At 40.7% G+C, this 17,725-nt stretch overlaps 1 protein-coding gene and 1 pseudogene across 1 annotated transcript; one reads left to right on the top strand and one right to left on the bottom strand.

Moving 5' to 3' along the window:
- Positions 1–855: 855 nt before the first annotated feature.
- LOC146386030 (uncharacterized) lies at positions 856–4,496 on the bottom strand. The gene is made up of 3 exons (XM_084930039.1): positions 4,069–4,496; positions 1,303–2,720; positions 856–1,062 (listed from the first exon to the last, which is right to left on the bottom strand). The coding sequence occupies exons 1-2, from the start codon at positions 4,304–4,306 to the stop codon at positions 1,588–1,590; spliced, it is 1,371 nt and encodes a 456-aa protein (XP_084786165.1). The 5' UTR covers positions 4,307–4,496; the 3' UTR covers positions 856–1,062; positions 1,303–1,587.
- A 10,576-nt stretch (positions 4,497–15,072) lies between these two features.
- Positions 15,073–17,192, top strand: LOC146386031 (uncharacterized; annotated as a pseudogene).
- Positions 17,193–17,725: the final 533 nt, after the last annotated feature.

A 17,725-nucleotide genomic window follows, 5' to 3' on the forward strand; every position in this document is an offset into this window, starting at 1 on the left:
GGAAACTTAACAAGCTTTGATAAAACTTCATCAGTAGTTGGAACAAGACCTCAAAACCTTCGATCACCACGGGTGGTTAGCAGACTGTGGTTGTACCATGCAGCCTAACAACATGCAGTAAATTGCAGGTTAAAGCAGTTTGCTAACACATTGTTAAACGAGGGAAGGGAACTAATGTGGCTGTCACATTACCCTTTTGTCCCATTTCATCCCAGAACTCGATTTAATTGCTGCTCACTTTCTACAGTACTTAAAACTGATCAGTAGGACCTGAAACTGCAAACATTCAAACATTCAGGCCAAGAATCAGTTGGTGAACATATTAATCTACTACAATTAGCAAAAATGAATAAATAAACAGAAGAAAGTTACAGTGATAACAGAGTCATGCAAGTTTTTGACCAGGAGATTAAACTCATGCAAATTAGCTTCACCCAGGCTCATGAAAACACTGTCCTGCTTATAAACAGCAGATCATTTGTGTCAGTGTGTCAGGATGGTTTATATTTGAGCTTTTAGTTCACACAGAACAATTTTTATTAATTGTTTTTAGCGATTACGAAAGTCTGTGAATCCCCAAATTGTTCAGTTGTTCTTTTTGCTCCCCATGAGGTCACTTTCACCATGTGACAAAAACAACACCCCACTGTACACACTCGGGCCACCAGCAACTTTCTAAATCCTCAATAAAAAGCTGACAGGTTGCATTGATGTTCCAAATAACTTATTAAGAAAACAACTAAATACACAGAAAATGTTATGAAAATTGGTTTATTTTATATCTCATAGTTTTAAATGATACAATAAAAATATGTATAAAACATCACAAACTGTAATATTTTACAAATGCTTACGTCCTGCTGATGCAATGGAGACATCTTCCAGTGACAGTCTTTATCTGTGTGTGTGTGAGGAGGATCCTAAACCCACCGACACAGAAGTGCATGTTCACAACTCCCTCTGTGCAGGCGGGGTCAGAGGGAGTTGCTGTGGCCAGTCAGGTATGAAGTGCTGAGAGTGGATCTTTGGTCCTCTGTGCAGCTCTGTCCACTCTCAGCTTCCCTGCAAAGCAATAACACAAGAAAGACGTCGTTTTAACACAAAACAGCATTTTCATTGTTGGTAGCTGCAGTATGTTGTTAAAAAGCAATTTTAAACCCAACGTATACACATGAAAAATATAAATAAACCTAAACCTACCTAAACCTACAATGCTGCTGGCATAGGATGATGATTTATACCAACTATTGGAAGAATTTCGCCTTCAATACAGTTTGTTGTCAATGTGAGGTGATAACTTACATAGTTGGAACACAGCACCACTCTCCCGTTTTTCACTTGGTCATCCATCCTTCTCATCGGGTTGGTCGGGGTAAGGCTGTCTTCTGGGTGGGGTGTTAGCTCCATCTTGGACGTAACTGGAAGTAATAACAACTAAAAAACTACCTTTCAGTCACAATGTAATATTAATATTAATGTCACATATCAAGAAAAAAACAATACGTTTCACATGTCCGAGTCAGATGTTCTTATATCTGTAAAAACAAAAACACAAAGGCAAAGTTTAAAAACACGTTCTAACATAAACTAATCAGAGTCACTGTCATCAAGGGAAAGGGTAAAAGGCCTCTCCCAGAAACGTCTGACTCCAAAACTACCTGAGGATGTTGAAGGGGCATCAAACTGGTCACTTACCTTGCACCTCTTTGCACTTACCTCTTCGGTGCAGATGGCTTCTCTGCTTCTCTTTTCTGAGGAAGGAGCAGCAGAGAGATCAGCTGAGGAAGCAGATGACAGAGCAGCTGAGGAAGGAGCAGCAGAGGGAGCAGCTGAGGAAGGAGCAGCAGAGAGAGCAGCTGAGCAAGGAGCAGCAGAGGGAGCAGCAGAGAGAGCAGCTGCGGAAGGAGCAGCAGAGGGAGTAGCAGAGAGAGCAGCAGAGAGAGCAGCAGAGGAAGGAGCAGCAGAGGGAGCAGCAGAGAGAGCAGCAGAGAAAGGAGCAGGAGAGGGAGCAGCAGAGGGAGCAGCTGAGGAAGGAGCAGCAGAGGGAGCAGCTGAGGAAGGAGCAGCAGAGGGAGCAGCTGAGGAAGGAGCAGCAGAGGGAGCAGCTGAGGGAGGAGCAGCTGGCGGATCACCAACTGGGGCAACAACTCCAGGGAAGAGTGGGGCGTTGGCCTGGCCGAAAGGCGGCATGGCGATGGGGGCAGCACCTGGAGCAATAGGATGTTGCCAATCGTGCCAAAACGGCTCTGGAGGGTGCTCCCGGATGAGAGGGGAATCATCTCTCTCATCCATGGTGTCATACCCCGAGTCATCGCTAAGCCAATCCCCCCACTCTTCTGAGTCGTTCCAGTCAGATGAATTGTCAGTCTGTTCACTCACCTCGTCATCATCTACAGGTAGGTAGGGGGGGTACTCACCTTCCTGTTCACCGTCATCAGCATCTGGTGCTTCATGAGAAGAAGGTGAGGGTGAGAGAGGGAAAAAATACTCACCATACTCACCTTCGCTGATACGCTGGGTATCAGTGTCCTGTTCTTCATCAGAAGAGGGGGAGGATGAGATAAGAATATACTCACCATACTCACCTTCGCTGATACGCTGGGTATCAGTGTCCTGAGCTTCACCAGAAGAGGTGGTGCTCTGGAGACTGTCATCCAGGATCCTGATGACTTCAGGAAGGCCTTCTTCTGCAGGGCGTTCAACCACATAGTCAAGACGCCCTGTGAGGAAACAGTTTTTAAAATAACATTAGGAATGTAATAGACACCCAGTGTTAAAGCAACAGACCTACATCTGTTAGTTTGAGCAGAGGATGAGAGAAAAGCATTTTATGTCAGACTGAATGACACTTCTACTTGTTCAATCTTTAAGTGAAGTTTTTTAATAGAAGACCACCAAACCTCCACCAAGGCAGCTCACTCTGTGTACTTTTAAGGTGACACTATATTGACACTATATATGACACTGTATTTTGTGTACATTCAATTTGTTTTATTTGTTCTTTGTAAGCCTTTATGCAAACACTATGTTGGAATAGGTAATGGATAATAGGTATTGATTTGTAAATAGCCGGACATGAGTAACTTATTATATAAATATACTACAGTAAATTTATAACTAACCATGCAGCTCATTCTCCTGTTTTATTTACAATTCACGATGTCACACATTTTGAAAAAAGCTCATAAGTTAAATATGTGGATGCAAACCATAATGTAACATTTAGACCACATGTACCAATCGCATGTCCTAAATATAAAAATTTTTTTTAAAATAAAAACACAACCTCCTTGGCAAGAGTAAAAATTGCACACACAAAGCTCTGCAGGTATGTCTGAAAATGATGGTCAAGTGAAAAACAAACAAACAAACAAACAAACAAACAGAAACTCTTAACTCAGAATCCACATTTTTAGAAATGTGCACAAGGACTGTATCTGCCATAAGGACAGATACATCTAATCTGTGGTAAACATGCTATCCCTGTGTAAATATCCCTGTGTACAATATCTCTCTCTGCTATCCAATAAGGTTAAAAGCATTACTGTAACAGAAGATAGGTCTTAATGCCATTATTACTACTGTTTTCATATTCTTTTGATATTATTTTATTTGTATTTTTTTTATCTTTGTGTTTTGCAGCAGAGAAAAAATATAGTTTATGTCAATAAAGCCTTTGATCCGGAGAAGAAAAGGATGTTAGGAGGCGACCTGGATCTGTTTACACCTGCGTGTTCTGACGCCATGACATCTTGAAGATGCCGTTACCACGGAAACTGATTTTTGGTTATTTTACAAATTTTAGTCCATTAAGCTATTTTTAACCATTTCATTTTAAAGAAAAGTGTCAAATTTGAAGCCTTCAAATCAAAGTAACACCTTTTTTTCATATTCATACACCAGTCGTTAATAATTTCTACACCTCTCCCGGAAAATTTAAAGCATACAAACAATTTACGGGAAACAATCTTGGAATACACATATTTGATCACGTTAAAACTTGATATTCACACTGGAACTTGTTAAATTATTACAGTAATTTACATTTAAAGAAATTTTCAAACGTACCTGCAGCGAAGTCCAGGTGACAGTCGGGGAGTCCGGGTCCACGGCGAGCCATCTTCAAACTTGAAAAACAAAAACAAGTACAAACAATCCACAGATGAAGTACTTGTTGTGCTTTCAAGTTAAATCCGCTTTCAGTAAAGTGTTTTCCAAAACTTAGCTTTCCACAGGCTGAGGTTGGAGCAGGTCGAAACAAGTCCACGAGCAAGTGTAAACAGACGTTTGGAACCTTGTGCAGCATTTATATACCCTCAGCGGCCATGGTTACGGTTGTCAACACATGTGCATGTGATATAACTATATGAATGGAGCTCACAGCAGTGTAATTTACAGTTAATTTATGGTCATTTACAGTCAGGGGTGGAAGTAATGAATTACAAATACTCACGTTACTGTAATTAAGTAGATTTTTTGGGTACTTGTACTTTTATGAGTAATTTTTCCAAGTGTGTAATTTTACTCATACTTGAGTACAACTTACACCATGTAATCTACTTCGCTACTTATAAAATCAAAAGTCGCTACTGAGTACGCCCACAATTTGAATTAATATTCAAACCTTTCTCTGCATTTTTGCAGCCAATAAGGCCGTGCAATCGCAACCGTGCTGTTGAGTATTGCAGCATCGACAGCGATCAACTCGAAGGAAAATGACAACGGAGTCAAAAATGTCCTTAATATTTTGGGAACTTTATTCCACATCAACAGGCGGCAAAACTTTCCTCATGGGTGCCATTTTCGTTGTGGTGTACTTTTTTCTTCTTAGGGGCGTGATGACGCAGCATCCGTGATCTTACAATGAAACAGTGCCTCCTTGTGGTGACAACTAAAATACTGTCTCTGTTAAACCACAGTAACCATAATCCAGTTAAACACTGTACAACATGAGTACACACAATGAATATCTTAACACCTGCCAATTTAAGACGTAAGCAAAGAATAAACTGCGCTGCAGCAGCAGGCACAGGTGTCTAGAGGTGCTAAATGGTGGAGTACAAACTACTTTATAGACGGAAGATTTCGAGACAAAGAAGCCAAAATGGAGACAGAGGACAACACTGTCAACCATGAAAACGATGTAGAAAAGACGGAGGACGCGTGCCCGTGGCCATACCTGGAGGAATTTTTCATGTACAGAGGGAGAAAAGGAGACAGCGTCCAGATGCAGTGCAAACTTTGTTTGACCTCTACAGTCATTTCAGCTTACAAGACTTCAGCGTCTAAACTTAAAAAAACACATTGAGGTAAGAGGTTTTACAACTATACGTGTACAATATTGCCTTCTTATTTTTCATGTGTGTTAAGGTTATTAGTTTGGCTAAGATATTGTCACCGCCATTGGTTAGCCTGATATTAAAATAAGACGGAGCTAGCTAATGTGCGTGTGTGCATGCATAATTGAGCTACAATTCATAGGAATGTTTTAGCTTATTATTTGGATAACCACCGTCATTACAATAAATTAAATTTGTAGTCATTTAAAACTCACAGGCCTACAATCAGCTGGCCTATAAAAAAAAAAACAACTTGAACACAGTGCTGAGCTGCATCTCAAATTAATCTTCCAGCTCTCAGCTGACATGTACCAGAGCCCGATTGATGGATCAGTTGATCAGTATCATTGGCCTGATATAGGTCTATCATAGTGACATGGCTCTTAATCAGTAGAGTTATATGTTTCCCAATATGATATATTTTTTTAAAGAACATAATGTGGATTGTTTTTATTTGTTAGCTGTATGGGCAGCATTTTTGTGTATGTGATCCCTTTTCTTAAATTAGATTTGCTATATACACATATTTTGCTCTCTTAGTATTTTTAGGACCTGACTAATACTGAAAACTTTAGGGTGATACTGATAAAAAGGAGTTAAAAATTTAGATACTGATACATTGGTCGATACTCTTTTTACAGATAGTATACAGATTACAGAACTTAGAATGTATACAGAAATTCATGTTTTTTGCAATGATCGTTCAAAATTGGTTTACATTTGTAAATAAATACAGCAATATATCTGCAAGATTTGACCAAATTCACCACTCTTTTATACTATGCTAAACAATCAAAGATTAGCTCATGTCTAGTTGAATGATGTTTTAAAAATGCGTTTTCCTTTAGTGTTAATCACAGTGATGTTATGAAGTAATGTATGAACCTGACGTATGATAATATTTATCTCTACAGAGGAAACATCCATCGAAGATTGAGCAGTACAATATCACTGTGGCATCAACATCTCGTCAGCGAAAGACCACAGCCACACCAAACAAGCTCTCAGCAAATACACAAGCCAAGTTACCAGACCTGATGTTGAGAGCTGCAAACAAACATGTTCCACAAGCAACTGTTGACAAGCTTGTCATCAATTTCATATGTGAGGGTCTACAGCCATTTGCAGTGGTAGAACAGAACAGCCATCTTTCAAAGAATTGGTTACCACATTACAACCTCAAGCCAAAGTCATCTCCAGACCCACTGTCTGTGCCAGAATCTGTGAAGCTGCTGATCACATGAAGATGACTTTGGTTGCAGCATTGGATAAAGTCAAATTTGTTGCTACCACTACTGATTGTTGGTCAGCTCATCAGAAAAGTTACCTTGGAGTCACATGCCATTGGATAGAGGAAGAGTCCCTGGAAAGAAGATCTGCAGCACCAGCATGCAAAAGATTGAGAGGGTCTCACACATTTGACATGCTTGCTGGTGCGCTTGATGATATCCATTGCCAATACAAGATTAGAGGCAAAGTTGTAAGAACCACAACTGATAGTGGATCCAACTTTGTCAAGGCCTTCCACATGTTTGGGGCACAAAATGATGCAGATGAAGCTGAAGATGAAGCAGACCCAGAAACTATTGACCTGACTGACCATATTGACTACCATGAGGCAAGTGCAATTCTTGATGAAGACTCTGGTTTGGAGTATCAACTCCCGCCTCATCAGCGATGTGCATGTCACCTGCTAAACCTTGTGGCAACATCTGATGCTGCCCTAGCAGAGAGCATGAATGAAACCTACAAGAGGCTCTCCCGTGCAACCTTTGCAAAATGCCAGGCCATTTGGAACAAAACTGGCCGGTCTCATTTGGCTAATGAAGTGGTAGAGGACAAGTGTGAACTACAGATCATTCGTCCCAATGCAACACAATGGAATTCAACCTACCTTGCCACTGAAAGGATAATACGCATCATTGATGAGAAGGGGGAAAATGCCATCAGGAGCATTTGTGAGGAGTTCAAGGTGAAAATGTGAGTAAAATTGGACACCTACCAATATGGTTGCAAATTTTGTGAATTTTCCTTAATGGATGGTTAAAAACGTGAGCAGACTCTTAATATTAAATCAGAAGATCCCTATTATAGTCATGGTGGGTTTTGTTGTTGTGTCTTACAGGTTGAGTCCTGCAGAAGTTGCATTCCTTAGGGAGTACTGTACCACCATGAAGCCACTGGTGAAAGCTTCAAGAGCAGGTCAGTATGCCGTGGACTTTTACACCACCATGTTAGGGATGGAGGAAAGTAATAAAGCTTGAGTGGAGAAGCTGCTGCAGGGGCTTCCTCAGCTGAGCTCTGAGGACAGAGCTGTCCTGGATGCTAACTTTTCTTTGGAGGAGATTAGTGCTGCTGCTGGTCAGCTGGCTCCTGCACAGGGTGGGCTGCCTGCAGACTTCTGTAAAAGACTGTTACTGGCATCGAGTCATCACGTGGGGCTCTCTCTTCTCCCTAAAAAACAGAGATTTGTCTCTGCTTAGAAATGGAGACGTGGCTCTGTTATGCACAGATTACTAACTTCCTTCAAAAGTACTGGCCACCAGGCTGAAACACTTTGTGAAATGAATCACTCACAGAGATCAGTCGTACTGTGTACCACACAGCTCTAATGTGAACAAGAGTTTTCTCATGAGAGACTTGGTAGTTATTTGTAAATTGTACAGTTTGATGTTGGAATAATTTCTTTAGATTAAGAGAAAGTGTTTGATAGGATTGACAATCGTTTTTGTTTTTCCATTATGAGAAGTTTTGCTTTTTGGAGGTGGATTTTTGTCACTTTTGGGGCTGTTGTATCAGGCGGCTTTCTGTTTTGTAAAAGTGGATGATGGGCTGAGCTGCCCAGTATAAGTTTGGAGAGGATCTAACTGGAATGTCCTGTTCCTGGAATATATATTTATATTGGTATATTTGTTAGAAATTTAATCTTTGTTAAATGTTTTAAGAGAAGCAAAGTTATCTAGATTTATGTTGCCAGGTTTATGTCGGAGGCCTCTGCTGGTGTTGTCATTGTTTTTCTGTTTTCATTACAGATCAGAGTGATGTGGACTTTCTCAAAAGATGTTTAGATTTGTATGACAACCTTCAGCAAAGGTGAGCTGGTGAAAAAATATGGTGTAACAGGTTTGTTGGTGGTCATATAGAGACTTTTTTTTTTTTTTAGGAAAAGAATAGTCTCGGAGGTTGCCATGGAGACGGTCTGTGTCAGACTGTCTAAGCCAAAAATGGATGCTGTACATACACTGATAAATGTCATTTCAGGAGTGGCCAGATTGAAATCCAGAGAAAACTATGCTAGAGGTGAAAGGTCAAACATTGGTCATCATGTTGAGATTTTTTTAATACCACAGACTGACAAAGAAAACTGAAATTTGTGAATTTTAAAGGTGTGCAAGATGTGCTGTGTTCATTCGCAGGGCCTTGCCCTTTTATTTCATTTGTCTTTGGTTTTGATTTTTTATTTGTGCTCTTGTAATTATTTTGTGATAAAACTTTTTCTATTTTGAGACCAAGATTCAAGTGGAAATCTTTGTGTGTCTGTCTCTCTCCCTTGGTTTCTGTAGAGGTACAGTGTGGGGGCGCCTGGATAAATGTTAAACAGAAGCTAGATGTAGTGTTCCTCCACTGTCCATTAAGGATATGAGGAAAAGAAATGGTCGAGAACAAAGTGTATGGTGTATTTATAAAAGAAAATGGCTTTTAAATTGTATACCAAAACGACCACCAGAAAGTCAACTACAACTTGCTACATAATCATCATGACTGTTATGTCAGTTTAACAGTTTATGGGTTGACTTCTTTCAGTTCATTCACTGTTTACATCATGAAGGAAAAAGAAGGCAACAGGCTGAGAAATGAAGCTGTTGTGTGTCTTTGTGGCCACACGGGGGCAGTGCTGCATAAATAGTAGAATCTCTTCCTGGACACTTTTTCTAGACCTCTTTTAAATGACTAATAAAGACAACAACATGAATTACATCAGGATCTGATATGGTTGTCTTTTTTTGTTGAGCTTTATATATTTCAGAATGCCTAGAGTTTGTTTGTTTCCCATGTTTTGTGATACAGAACATCTCCTCTCAGACGGCTGTTGTCTCATAATGGGTCATTACCTGGTCTGATGGTGTGTTTGTTCCATTTATAAATCAAGCGATTGATTTGTGAAATGAGAGATGGCCTCTGACCTGCTGACTGGTGTCTGATCTCCTCTGCTCCCCTCAAATTTGACAACTACTCAGCTAATGTGATGGTGGACAGGAAGTCACTAAACCTGGGACTCTGGAAACACATTTCTAGGGATTGTGGGATTATAATATTATTTTATGCCATGTTAGACCCCTAATTAAAGATTGTGAATTATTATGTAGTTTTAGCTTGCATTATTCTCCTGAATTAGAAGAAGGTGATAACTATTGCATTTGTTAAACTGATTTGCATTACATTAGACTGCTGATTTATTGTGAACGAATGATATTGTTTTATGATGCATTATACTGCTGAGTTATAAGAAATACTGTTCGCAGAAAGTCATCGCCTTATTTGTCTGATTAGAAGAGAACAGAACATACTGGAGAGGTTTTCTGCCCCATCTCAGCAGGAGCAGATAAACAGGGAGCCAAGGTCGTAGCTTAGGCGCTGTGTGAGAGAAAGAATGTGAATGTTTAGGCTTTTATGATTAGGTGGGGGCCACTAGAGGCTATAAGAGTTTGATCAATGCTCCACTATTTTGAGATCTGATGCTGTCTGCGTACGGTGTCCATCTCCCACGCGTGTGATCATTAAAATCATCGTTTGACTCAACCCGGCCGGACCAGTGTGGTTATTTTGGTTTTTCCTCTTGTATCCATCCCCAATATTTGAATCCGTAACAGTTTGGGGGCTCGTCCTGTGGTACTGGGGTGGAAGTTGGAGGTTTGGACGGTCCGAGGTTGTCGAACAGACAGGCACAAGCCAGTGGTCTGACGTGAGTGGGCATAAGCCGGCTTATACAAAGGTAAGGCACTACCTGTTGAATCTATTTCCAAAGTGTGCCAAATTGGACATGATAAAATTAAAGTCTACTCACTGAAATTACTGGTAGATGTCTGTTTTGATTTTAATGAAAATCTCATGAGATTTGAAAGTTGAAGTAAGTTATAATACTGGGTTAGAGTCCCAAGGTAAAGTAGAACAGTGAAATTGGGTTAGAAGCCCAAGTAGTTTGATAGGGAATTGGTCATTTTGTGAGTTAGAGGCTCCATTGACCACTAGGTTGCACCTGCCTCAGTCATACTCTTGTTTTGGGGGGTTGACTGTTGTTTCAAAGTGTTATAAATTATCCTAGAACGGCGGTGGAACCGCTAAGAAGCGCAGTGCTCAGAGGTAACGCTTGCCAAGGCCGGGGACGCCTAGGCCTTGTCCTCTTTGAGGGATAGTCAGTTGGTCACTGTGGAGCTTGGGGCACTCCAGAATAACTAGTGGTTGCACCACTTTACCGTTTGGAACGGTATCTGCGCTTTTTTGGACACTGTTAAATTGAGTTAGGGATTTTAGAGATTAGGCCAGAAACAGTTAGAGTCTGATACTGGTTAATTGATCACAAAAAAGTTGGACTTTCTTCGGTTGGACCCGTTAACTTAAATTTGTCAAAATTGTGTAGGCGCTAAAGCTGTCAGGCCTGAGAGTGATTGTAAATATAAGACGTCTTTGTAATATAAAATAATAGAGCTGTGTGTGAGACGAGGCTGTGTGTGACGACAGCGCGCTGCAGCGCTGCGAGCTATTTTTAGACGGTGTGTGAACATGCAAATGAGGTGGCTGCTGTGAAGCGCACAGAGGACTTTTGCTTCCTGTTTAGCGTGTTTTTGAGTTTTATAATTATGATTTGCAAACAATGATACATGCCTGTAATAAAAACGCTGATTTTGTTGATTATAATATTACAAATAAGGTTTTGAATGACTACGGTGAATGTTTGATATATGGCTGGGTTTTGATATAGAAGAGACAAATCGTGCATGATTTAGACCGGCACTTCAGTCGGCAGGGTAAGATTGAGTGATAAATACGGGGGTGATTTGTTTCAGTTTTATGGTGAACAGTGAATTGTGTGTATACAGTGAATTTTCTTGAGGGTGTGTTTCTAGGGATAATTATTACTGGTTTTATACATTCATATTAATGGAGGATTGTGGCTGAGAGTGTGGAGAGAGGACGTGAAGACGGCTTTGCAGCTGCCGGGGTGAGTAGCTGTGTGTGAGACAGGAACTTTGCATGCCCATAAAAGGCAACTGCCTGACTGTGTGAAGTATGCACCGAGAGAGAGTAAAATCTAGGCAGATGAAGCGAGTGGATGTTTTCAGAAAAGAAATACTAAGTGAATATTTTAGTGTGTTAATACAGGTGGATTTCTCTCAACCTGGAAACCTGAGTACAGCGGCAAAAGGATAAATTAACAGAATTGGGACGACAGACAGGCCAAGCTTTGGCTCAAAAGTTTGCAGCTTGACCCCAGCTTTGTCCCCACCCTGAAAAGAAGCTTAAAGGACATCTTCTCCTCCAGTTATCGGTTACCATCACTGGAAATTTTCAGGCAAGTTTTTGGCTGAATTGTTATTAGCACCATGTGTCCCTGAATCTCACAAGCAAGCTCTAACTCCTGGCTGTAGACATGGAATGCTGTTATTTAAGGTGGGAAATCAAAATTTGGGAAACAAAATAAAAACACAACCAAAGAAATGTATAAGAAAGGCACGTGTTAGAGAAATGCCTCGTTTGAGAAAAAAGTTAAATTAACCCACCCACAAACGCACACACACGCAATGCAAAAACAGCTTACATTCATGAACACGTGAAGATTTTCCAGCAAGGTTAAAGCAGCGAAACTTAACATACACCTGTTGTTGAATGATAAAGTTTATCCACAACTAACAAATAAACTTTCTGGGTTGCAGGACAACAGCTTAACTTCAAAAAAAAAAAAAAGACACTGGTCTGACCAACCAGTGATGACACGACAAATTTAGTGGTTAAAAGATTCAAATTGTGACATGTTTTCTGCTGATTGATTAATACAAATGATTACTGAATGAAGGAAAATTCCTTTTTTGGGCTTTTAAACATGATCTTAAGAATTTTAACATGTACCTGTGTTGTCCTGTCAACTTGGTGGGTTATGAGTTGATTATATGGTGAGAAAAAACAAAAAAAGGGGGAGAGAAGGCTGACACAGGGCCTGGCCCCGTTGTTTCTCCCCTCTCTGAATAACACAGCCAACACAACATCATTTTCCTGTTCGCCTGTTTTTGTTTCGTTTTTGTTTTGTTTTTGTTTTTTCTCTTTATGCTTGATTACAGGCTGCTTTGCCGAGGCTGACCTGGACTCCTGCTCTCCCCTCTACCATCTTTGCTCTCTCCTCTACCATCTTTGATGTGACCCTGACCAAATGCTACAGCAGCTGGACCCACAACAACAACCTGAAAATGTCAACACTGCTGCAGGAAAACGATCTCATGCAGCGGAGACGGAGAGCGTTAAATCCAAGGCCCGTTTCACTACACGGGGGAGATTTCCAGACAGCTTCAGCTGACAGAGCAGTGACGAGACGCCCATTAAGCCCGGATGAAAAGTGAGGGGGAGCAAAAGAATGCTGACCTTAACAACTCTGCATTAAAACTGTGCAGGACAGTGACAGACCAACACGGATGATCGGGCAGCAAAAAGAGCGTGCCAGAGACAGGAGAAGTAACTGAGGTCAGGAGGCACCTCAGAATGGACAAAAGCACCAGAAGAAAATAAGCTGAAGGCACAGGTGTCGGGGCTCGGCCAGGAGCTGACCTCTGAGAACAGCCGGACAGCAGAGCTGCAGAAAGCTCAAAAAATGTTGGAGGAAGAGAAAATTAAAACACAGGAAGCAAAGAAAGAAATGGAAGATACAAAGAGTTACACTCAAAACATGAAGAAGGAACTGATGAAAGTGCAAGAAGAACTTGCAGAAGAGAAAATTGAGGTGAAGGTATTGAAGAAAGAAATGACCGGCTCTGCGGTGACCAAGAAAGACTGCAAAGACGCTCTTAAAGAAATACGAAAGCACAAAAAGGAAGCTAAAGAGCTCCTCAAACACAAAGTGAAACTGGCCAAACAGCAGCTGAAAGAAACATTTAAAGATGCCGAGGAGCAGCTCAACAAAACCTTCAAAGAACTGAAGGCAAAAGAAAAGCAAGCCGAGGACAGGAGGGGATTCTGGAGCAGACTGCTGAGAAAGAAGTGACCCAGCAGCATCAAGTTTGAGGACATCAATAGTTTCTTCCCCCTCTCTCCACCTTTCTTTCACCCCATCCTTCTTCTTGGGACCTTTGTTTGTTTTTTAAAAACTCTAATCTAAATACATGTACTGAAATACACAAATAAAATTGCCATAACTTGACCACATGTTGCCTGCTTCTTTTCTTGTGTGTCTGTGGATGTAAAACAGTAACACACTTCCTGCTCTGTGTGTCTTTAATTGTAAATAAATGCAATATGTTTTCATTTTAAAATGCAGTGCAAAAAACTTCTGCTCTAAATCAAAGCAAAAAGCTTTTTTTTTGCCTGTTGTGGACGTTTTCCATTCAAATAAAGCCTGCAGACGAGCGGTGAGCGGTAGCTAACATTCTTTAATCAAACACACAAAGAACAGACAACCAAGCTTGATGAAGTCCCTGCATGACCGCGGGACAGACGGTCAGCAGAGTCTCCCTGAGCCTAGCATGGCTCTCAGTTAAATACCTTCTCCAGGAACAAAAGGCAGTACACAGCTGTTTCACACCTTAAGGTTCACACTCCCTTGCTACCTCCCAGAGTCCTCGAAGACACAAAAGACTCTTCCTGTGGAGTTGTCTGCTTCCCCCAACTTCCTTACTACACCCCCACCATTTGTCTTACTGTATGAGTGTGAGACATGTTAAAATCCAGTGGCACCAAGGCATCATACAATAAAATAATGTGATTAATACATAAGTAAAAGAAATTCCTATACATGCCCCTTCCTGATTTCTTATGTTTTAACATGTTTGTTACACTTACATGTAACATCCAATTTCAAATGTTAACACAGATGTTCAGAGTAAATACAGATTGTAGTTTTTTAAATGATGATTTCATTTAGTTTGGGGAAACAGCTCTCCAACTTTACCTCATGTAGAAAAAGTCATTTCCTTCTAAACCTAATAACTGGTTTTGTCATCTAGCAAGAACTGCAATCGAGCATTTGCAATAACTGGTGATGAGTGTTTTACAGCGCTGTGGAGGAAATTTGGTCCTCTCTTCTTTGCAGAATTGTTTTCATTCGGCCACTTTGGAGGGTTTTCCAGCATAGGCTGAGTTTTTAAGGTCATGCACTGTAAGAAGTCATCTATAGAATTTACCCAATAAATCTGAGGGAACAATTTGCATTGACTTTTTTGTGGTTGATTTAGTTCAATATATTGTGTAAATAATATAGCTTCAATAAAAAGCTATGAAATACTTAATTAAATTGGGTAAAATTTACCCCATATTTATGTATACATTCAACAGCTACTTACTCATTGAAATTAGGTAAAATTATCTCTTGTTTGCTAGTTGGTAATACCTGATAATTACTAATACTAATACTAATAAATAAACTTACTTACTTACTTTCTTTAAAATGAAATGGTTAAAAATAGCTTAATGGACTAAAATTTGTAAAATAACCAAAAATCAGTTTCCGTGGTAACGGCATCTTCAAGATGTCATGGCGTCAGAACACTCAGGTGTAAACACACAGATCCAGGTCCCCTCCTAACATCCTTTTCTTCTCCGGATCAAAGGCTTTATTGACATAAACTATATTTTTTCTCTGCTGCAAAACACAAAGATAAAAAAAATACAAATAAAATAATATCAAAAGAATATGAAAACAGTAGTAATAATGGCATTAAGACCTATCTTCTGTTACAGTAATGCTTTTAACCTTATTAGATAGCAGAGAGAGATATTGTACACAGGGATATTTACACAGGGATAGCATGTTTACCACAGATTAGATGTATCTGTCCTTATGGCAGATACAGTCCTTGTGCACATTTCTAAAAATGTGGATTCTGAGTTAAGAGTTCCTGTTTGTTTGTTTGTTTTTCACTTGACCATCATTTTCAGACATATCTGCAGAGCTTTGTGTGTGCAATTTTTACTCTTGCCAAGGAGGTTGTGTTTTTATTTTAAAAATATATATATATATTTTATATTTAGGACATGCGACTGGTTCATGTGGTCTAAATGTTACATTATGGTTTGCATCCACATATTTAACTTATGAGCTTTTTTCAAAATGTGTGACATTGTGAATTGTAAATAAAACAGGAGAATGAGCTGCATGGTTAGTTATAAATTTACTGTAATATATTTATATAATAAGTTACTCATGTTCGGCTATTTACAAATCAATACCTATTATCCATTACCTATTCCAACATAGTGTTTGCATAAAGGCTTACAAAGAACAAATAAAACAAATTGAATGTACACAAAGTACAGTGTCATATATAGTGTCAATATAGTGTCACCTTAAAAGTACACAGAGTGAGCTGCCTTGGTGGAGGTTTGGTGGTCTTCTATTAAAAAACTTCACTTAAAGATTGAACAAGTAGAAGTGTCATTCAGTCTGACATAAAATGCTTTTCTCTCATCCTCTGCTCAAACTAACAGATGTAGGTCTGTTGCTTTAACACTGGGTGTCTATTACATTCCTAATGTTATTTTAAAAACTGTTTCCTCACAGGGCGTCTTGACTATGTGGTTGAACGCCCTGCAGAAGAAGGCCTTCCTGAAGTCATCAGGATCCTGGATGACAGTCTCCAGAGCACCACCTCTTCTGGTGAAGCACAGGAAGGTGAGTATGGTGAGTATTTTTTCCCTCTCTCACCCTCACCCTCTTCTCGTGAAGGACCAGATGCTGATGACGGTGAACAGCAAGGTGAGTACCCCCCCTACCTACCTGTAGACGATGAAGAGGTGAGTGAACAGACTGACAATTCATCTGACTGGAACGTCTCAGAAGAGTGGGGGAATTGGCTTAGCGATGACTCGGGGTATGACACCATGGAATAGAGAGATGATTCCCCTCTCATCCGGGAGCACCCTCCAGAGCCGTTTTGGCACGATTGGCAACATCCTATTGCTCCAGGTGCTGCCCCCATCGCCATGCCGCCTTTCAGCCAGGCCAACGCCCCACTCTTCCCTCGAGTTGTTGCCCCAGTTGGTGATCCGCCAGCTGCTCCTCCCTCAGCTGCTCTCTCTGCTGCTCCTTCCTCATCTGCTTCGTCAGATGCTCCCTCTGCTGCCTCTTCCTCAGCTGCTCTCTCTGCTGCCTCTTCCTCAGCTGCTCTCTCTGCTACTCCCTCTGCTGCTCCTTCCTCAGCTGCTCCCTCTGCTGCCTCTTCCTCAGCTGCTCTCTCTGCTGCTCCCTCTGCTGCTCCTTCCTCAGCTGCTCCCTCTGCTGCTCCTTCCTCAGCTGCTCTCTCTGCTGCTCCTTCCTCAGAAAAGAGAAGCAGAGAAGACATTGCACCGAAGAGGTAAGTGCAAAGAGGTGCAAGGTAAGTGACCAGTTTGATGCCCCTTCAACATCCTCAGGTAGTTTTGGAGTCAGACGTTTCTGGGAGAGGCCTTTTACCCTTTCCCTTGATGACAGTGACTCTGATTAGTTTATGTTAGAACGTGTTTTTAAACTTTGCCTTTGTGTTTTTGTTTTTATAGATATAAGAACATCTGACTCGCACATGTGAAATGTATTGTTTTTTTCTTGATATGTGACATTAATATTAATATTACATTGTGACTGAAAGGTAGTTTTTTAGTTGTTATTACTTCCAGTTACGTCCAAGATGGAGCTAACACCTCACCCAGAAGACAGCCTTACCCCGACCAACCCGATGAGAAGGATGGATGACCAAGTGAAAAACGGGAGAGTGGTGCTGTGTTCCAACTATGTAAGTTATCACCTCACATTGACAACAAACTGTATTGAAGGCGAAATTCTTCCAGTAGTTGGTATAAATCATCATCCTATGTCAGCAGCATTGTAGGTTTAGGTAGGTTTAGGTTTAGGTTTATTTATATTTTTCATGTGTATTCGTTGGGTTTAAAATTGCTTTTTAACAACATACTGCAGCTACCAACAATGAAAATGCTGTTTTGTGTTAAAATGACGTCTTTCTTGTGTTATTGCTTTGCAGGGAAGCTGAGAGTGGACAGCGCTGCACAGAGGACCAAAGATCCACTCTCAGCACTTCATACCTGACTGGCCACAGCACCACCCCTCCTCACCCAGGGTGAGGAGGGGTCCCCCCGCACAGAGGGAGTTGTGAACATGCACTTCTGTGTCGGTGGGTTTAGGATCCTCCTCACAC

Source organism: Perissodus microlepis, chromosome 6, assembly GCF_051167445.1.
Source record: "Perissodus microlepis isolate ML-2025 ecotype Zambia chromosome 6, ASM5116744v1, whole genome shotgun sequence".
Lineage (NCBI taxonomy): Eukaryota > Metazoa > Chordata > Actinopteri > Cichliformes > Cichlidae > Perissodus > Perissodus microlepis.

What these genes read in the sequence shown, in the direction of transcription:
- LOC146386030 (XM_084930039.1), bottom strand. Translation starts at nt 4,306, where the DNA reads ATGCTGCACAAGGTTCCAAACGTCTGTTTACACTTGCTCGTGGACTTG. An exon ending in TCACCTGGACTTCGCTGCAG is followed by an intron (nt 2,721 to 4,068) that starts GTACGTTTGAAA and finishes GTTTCCTCACAG; the next exon opens with GGCGTCTTGACTATGTGGTT.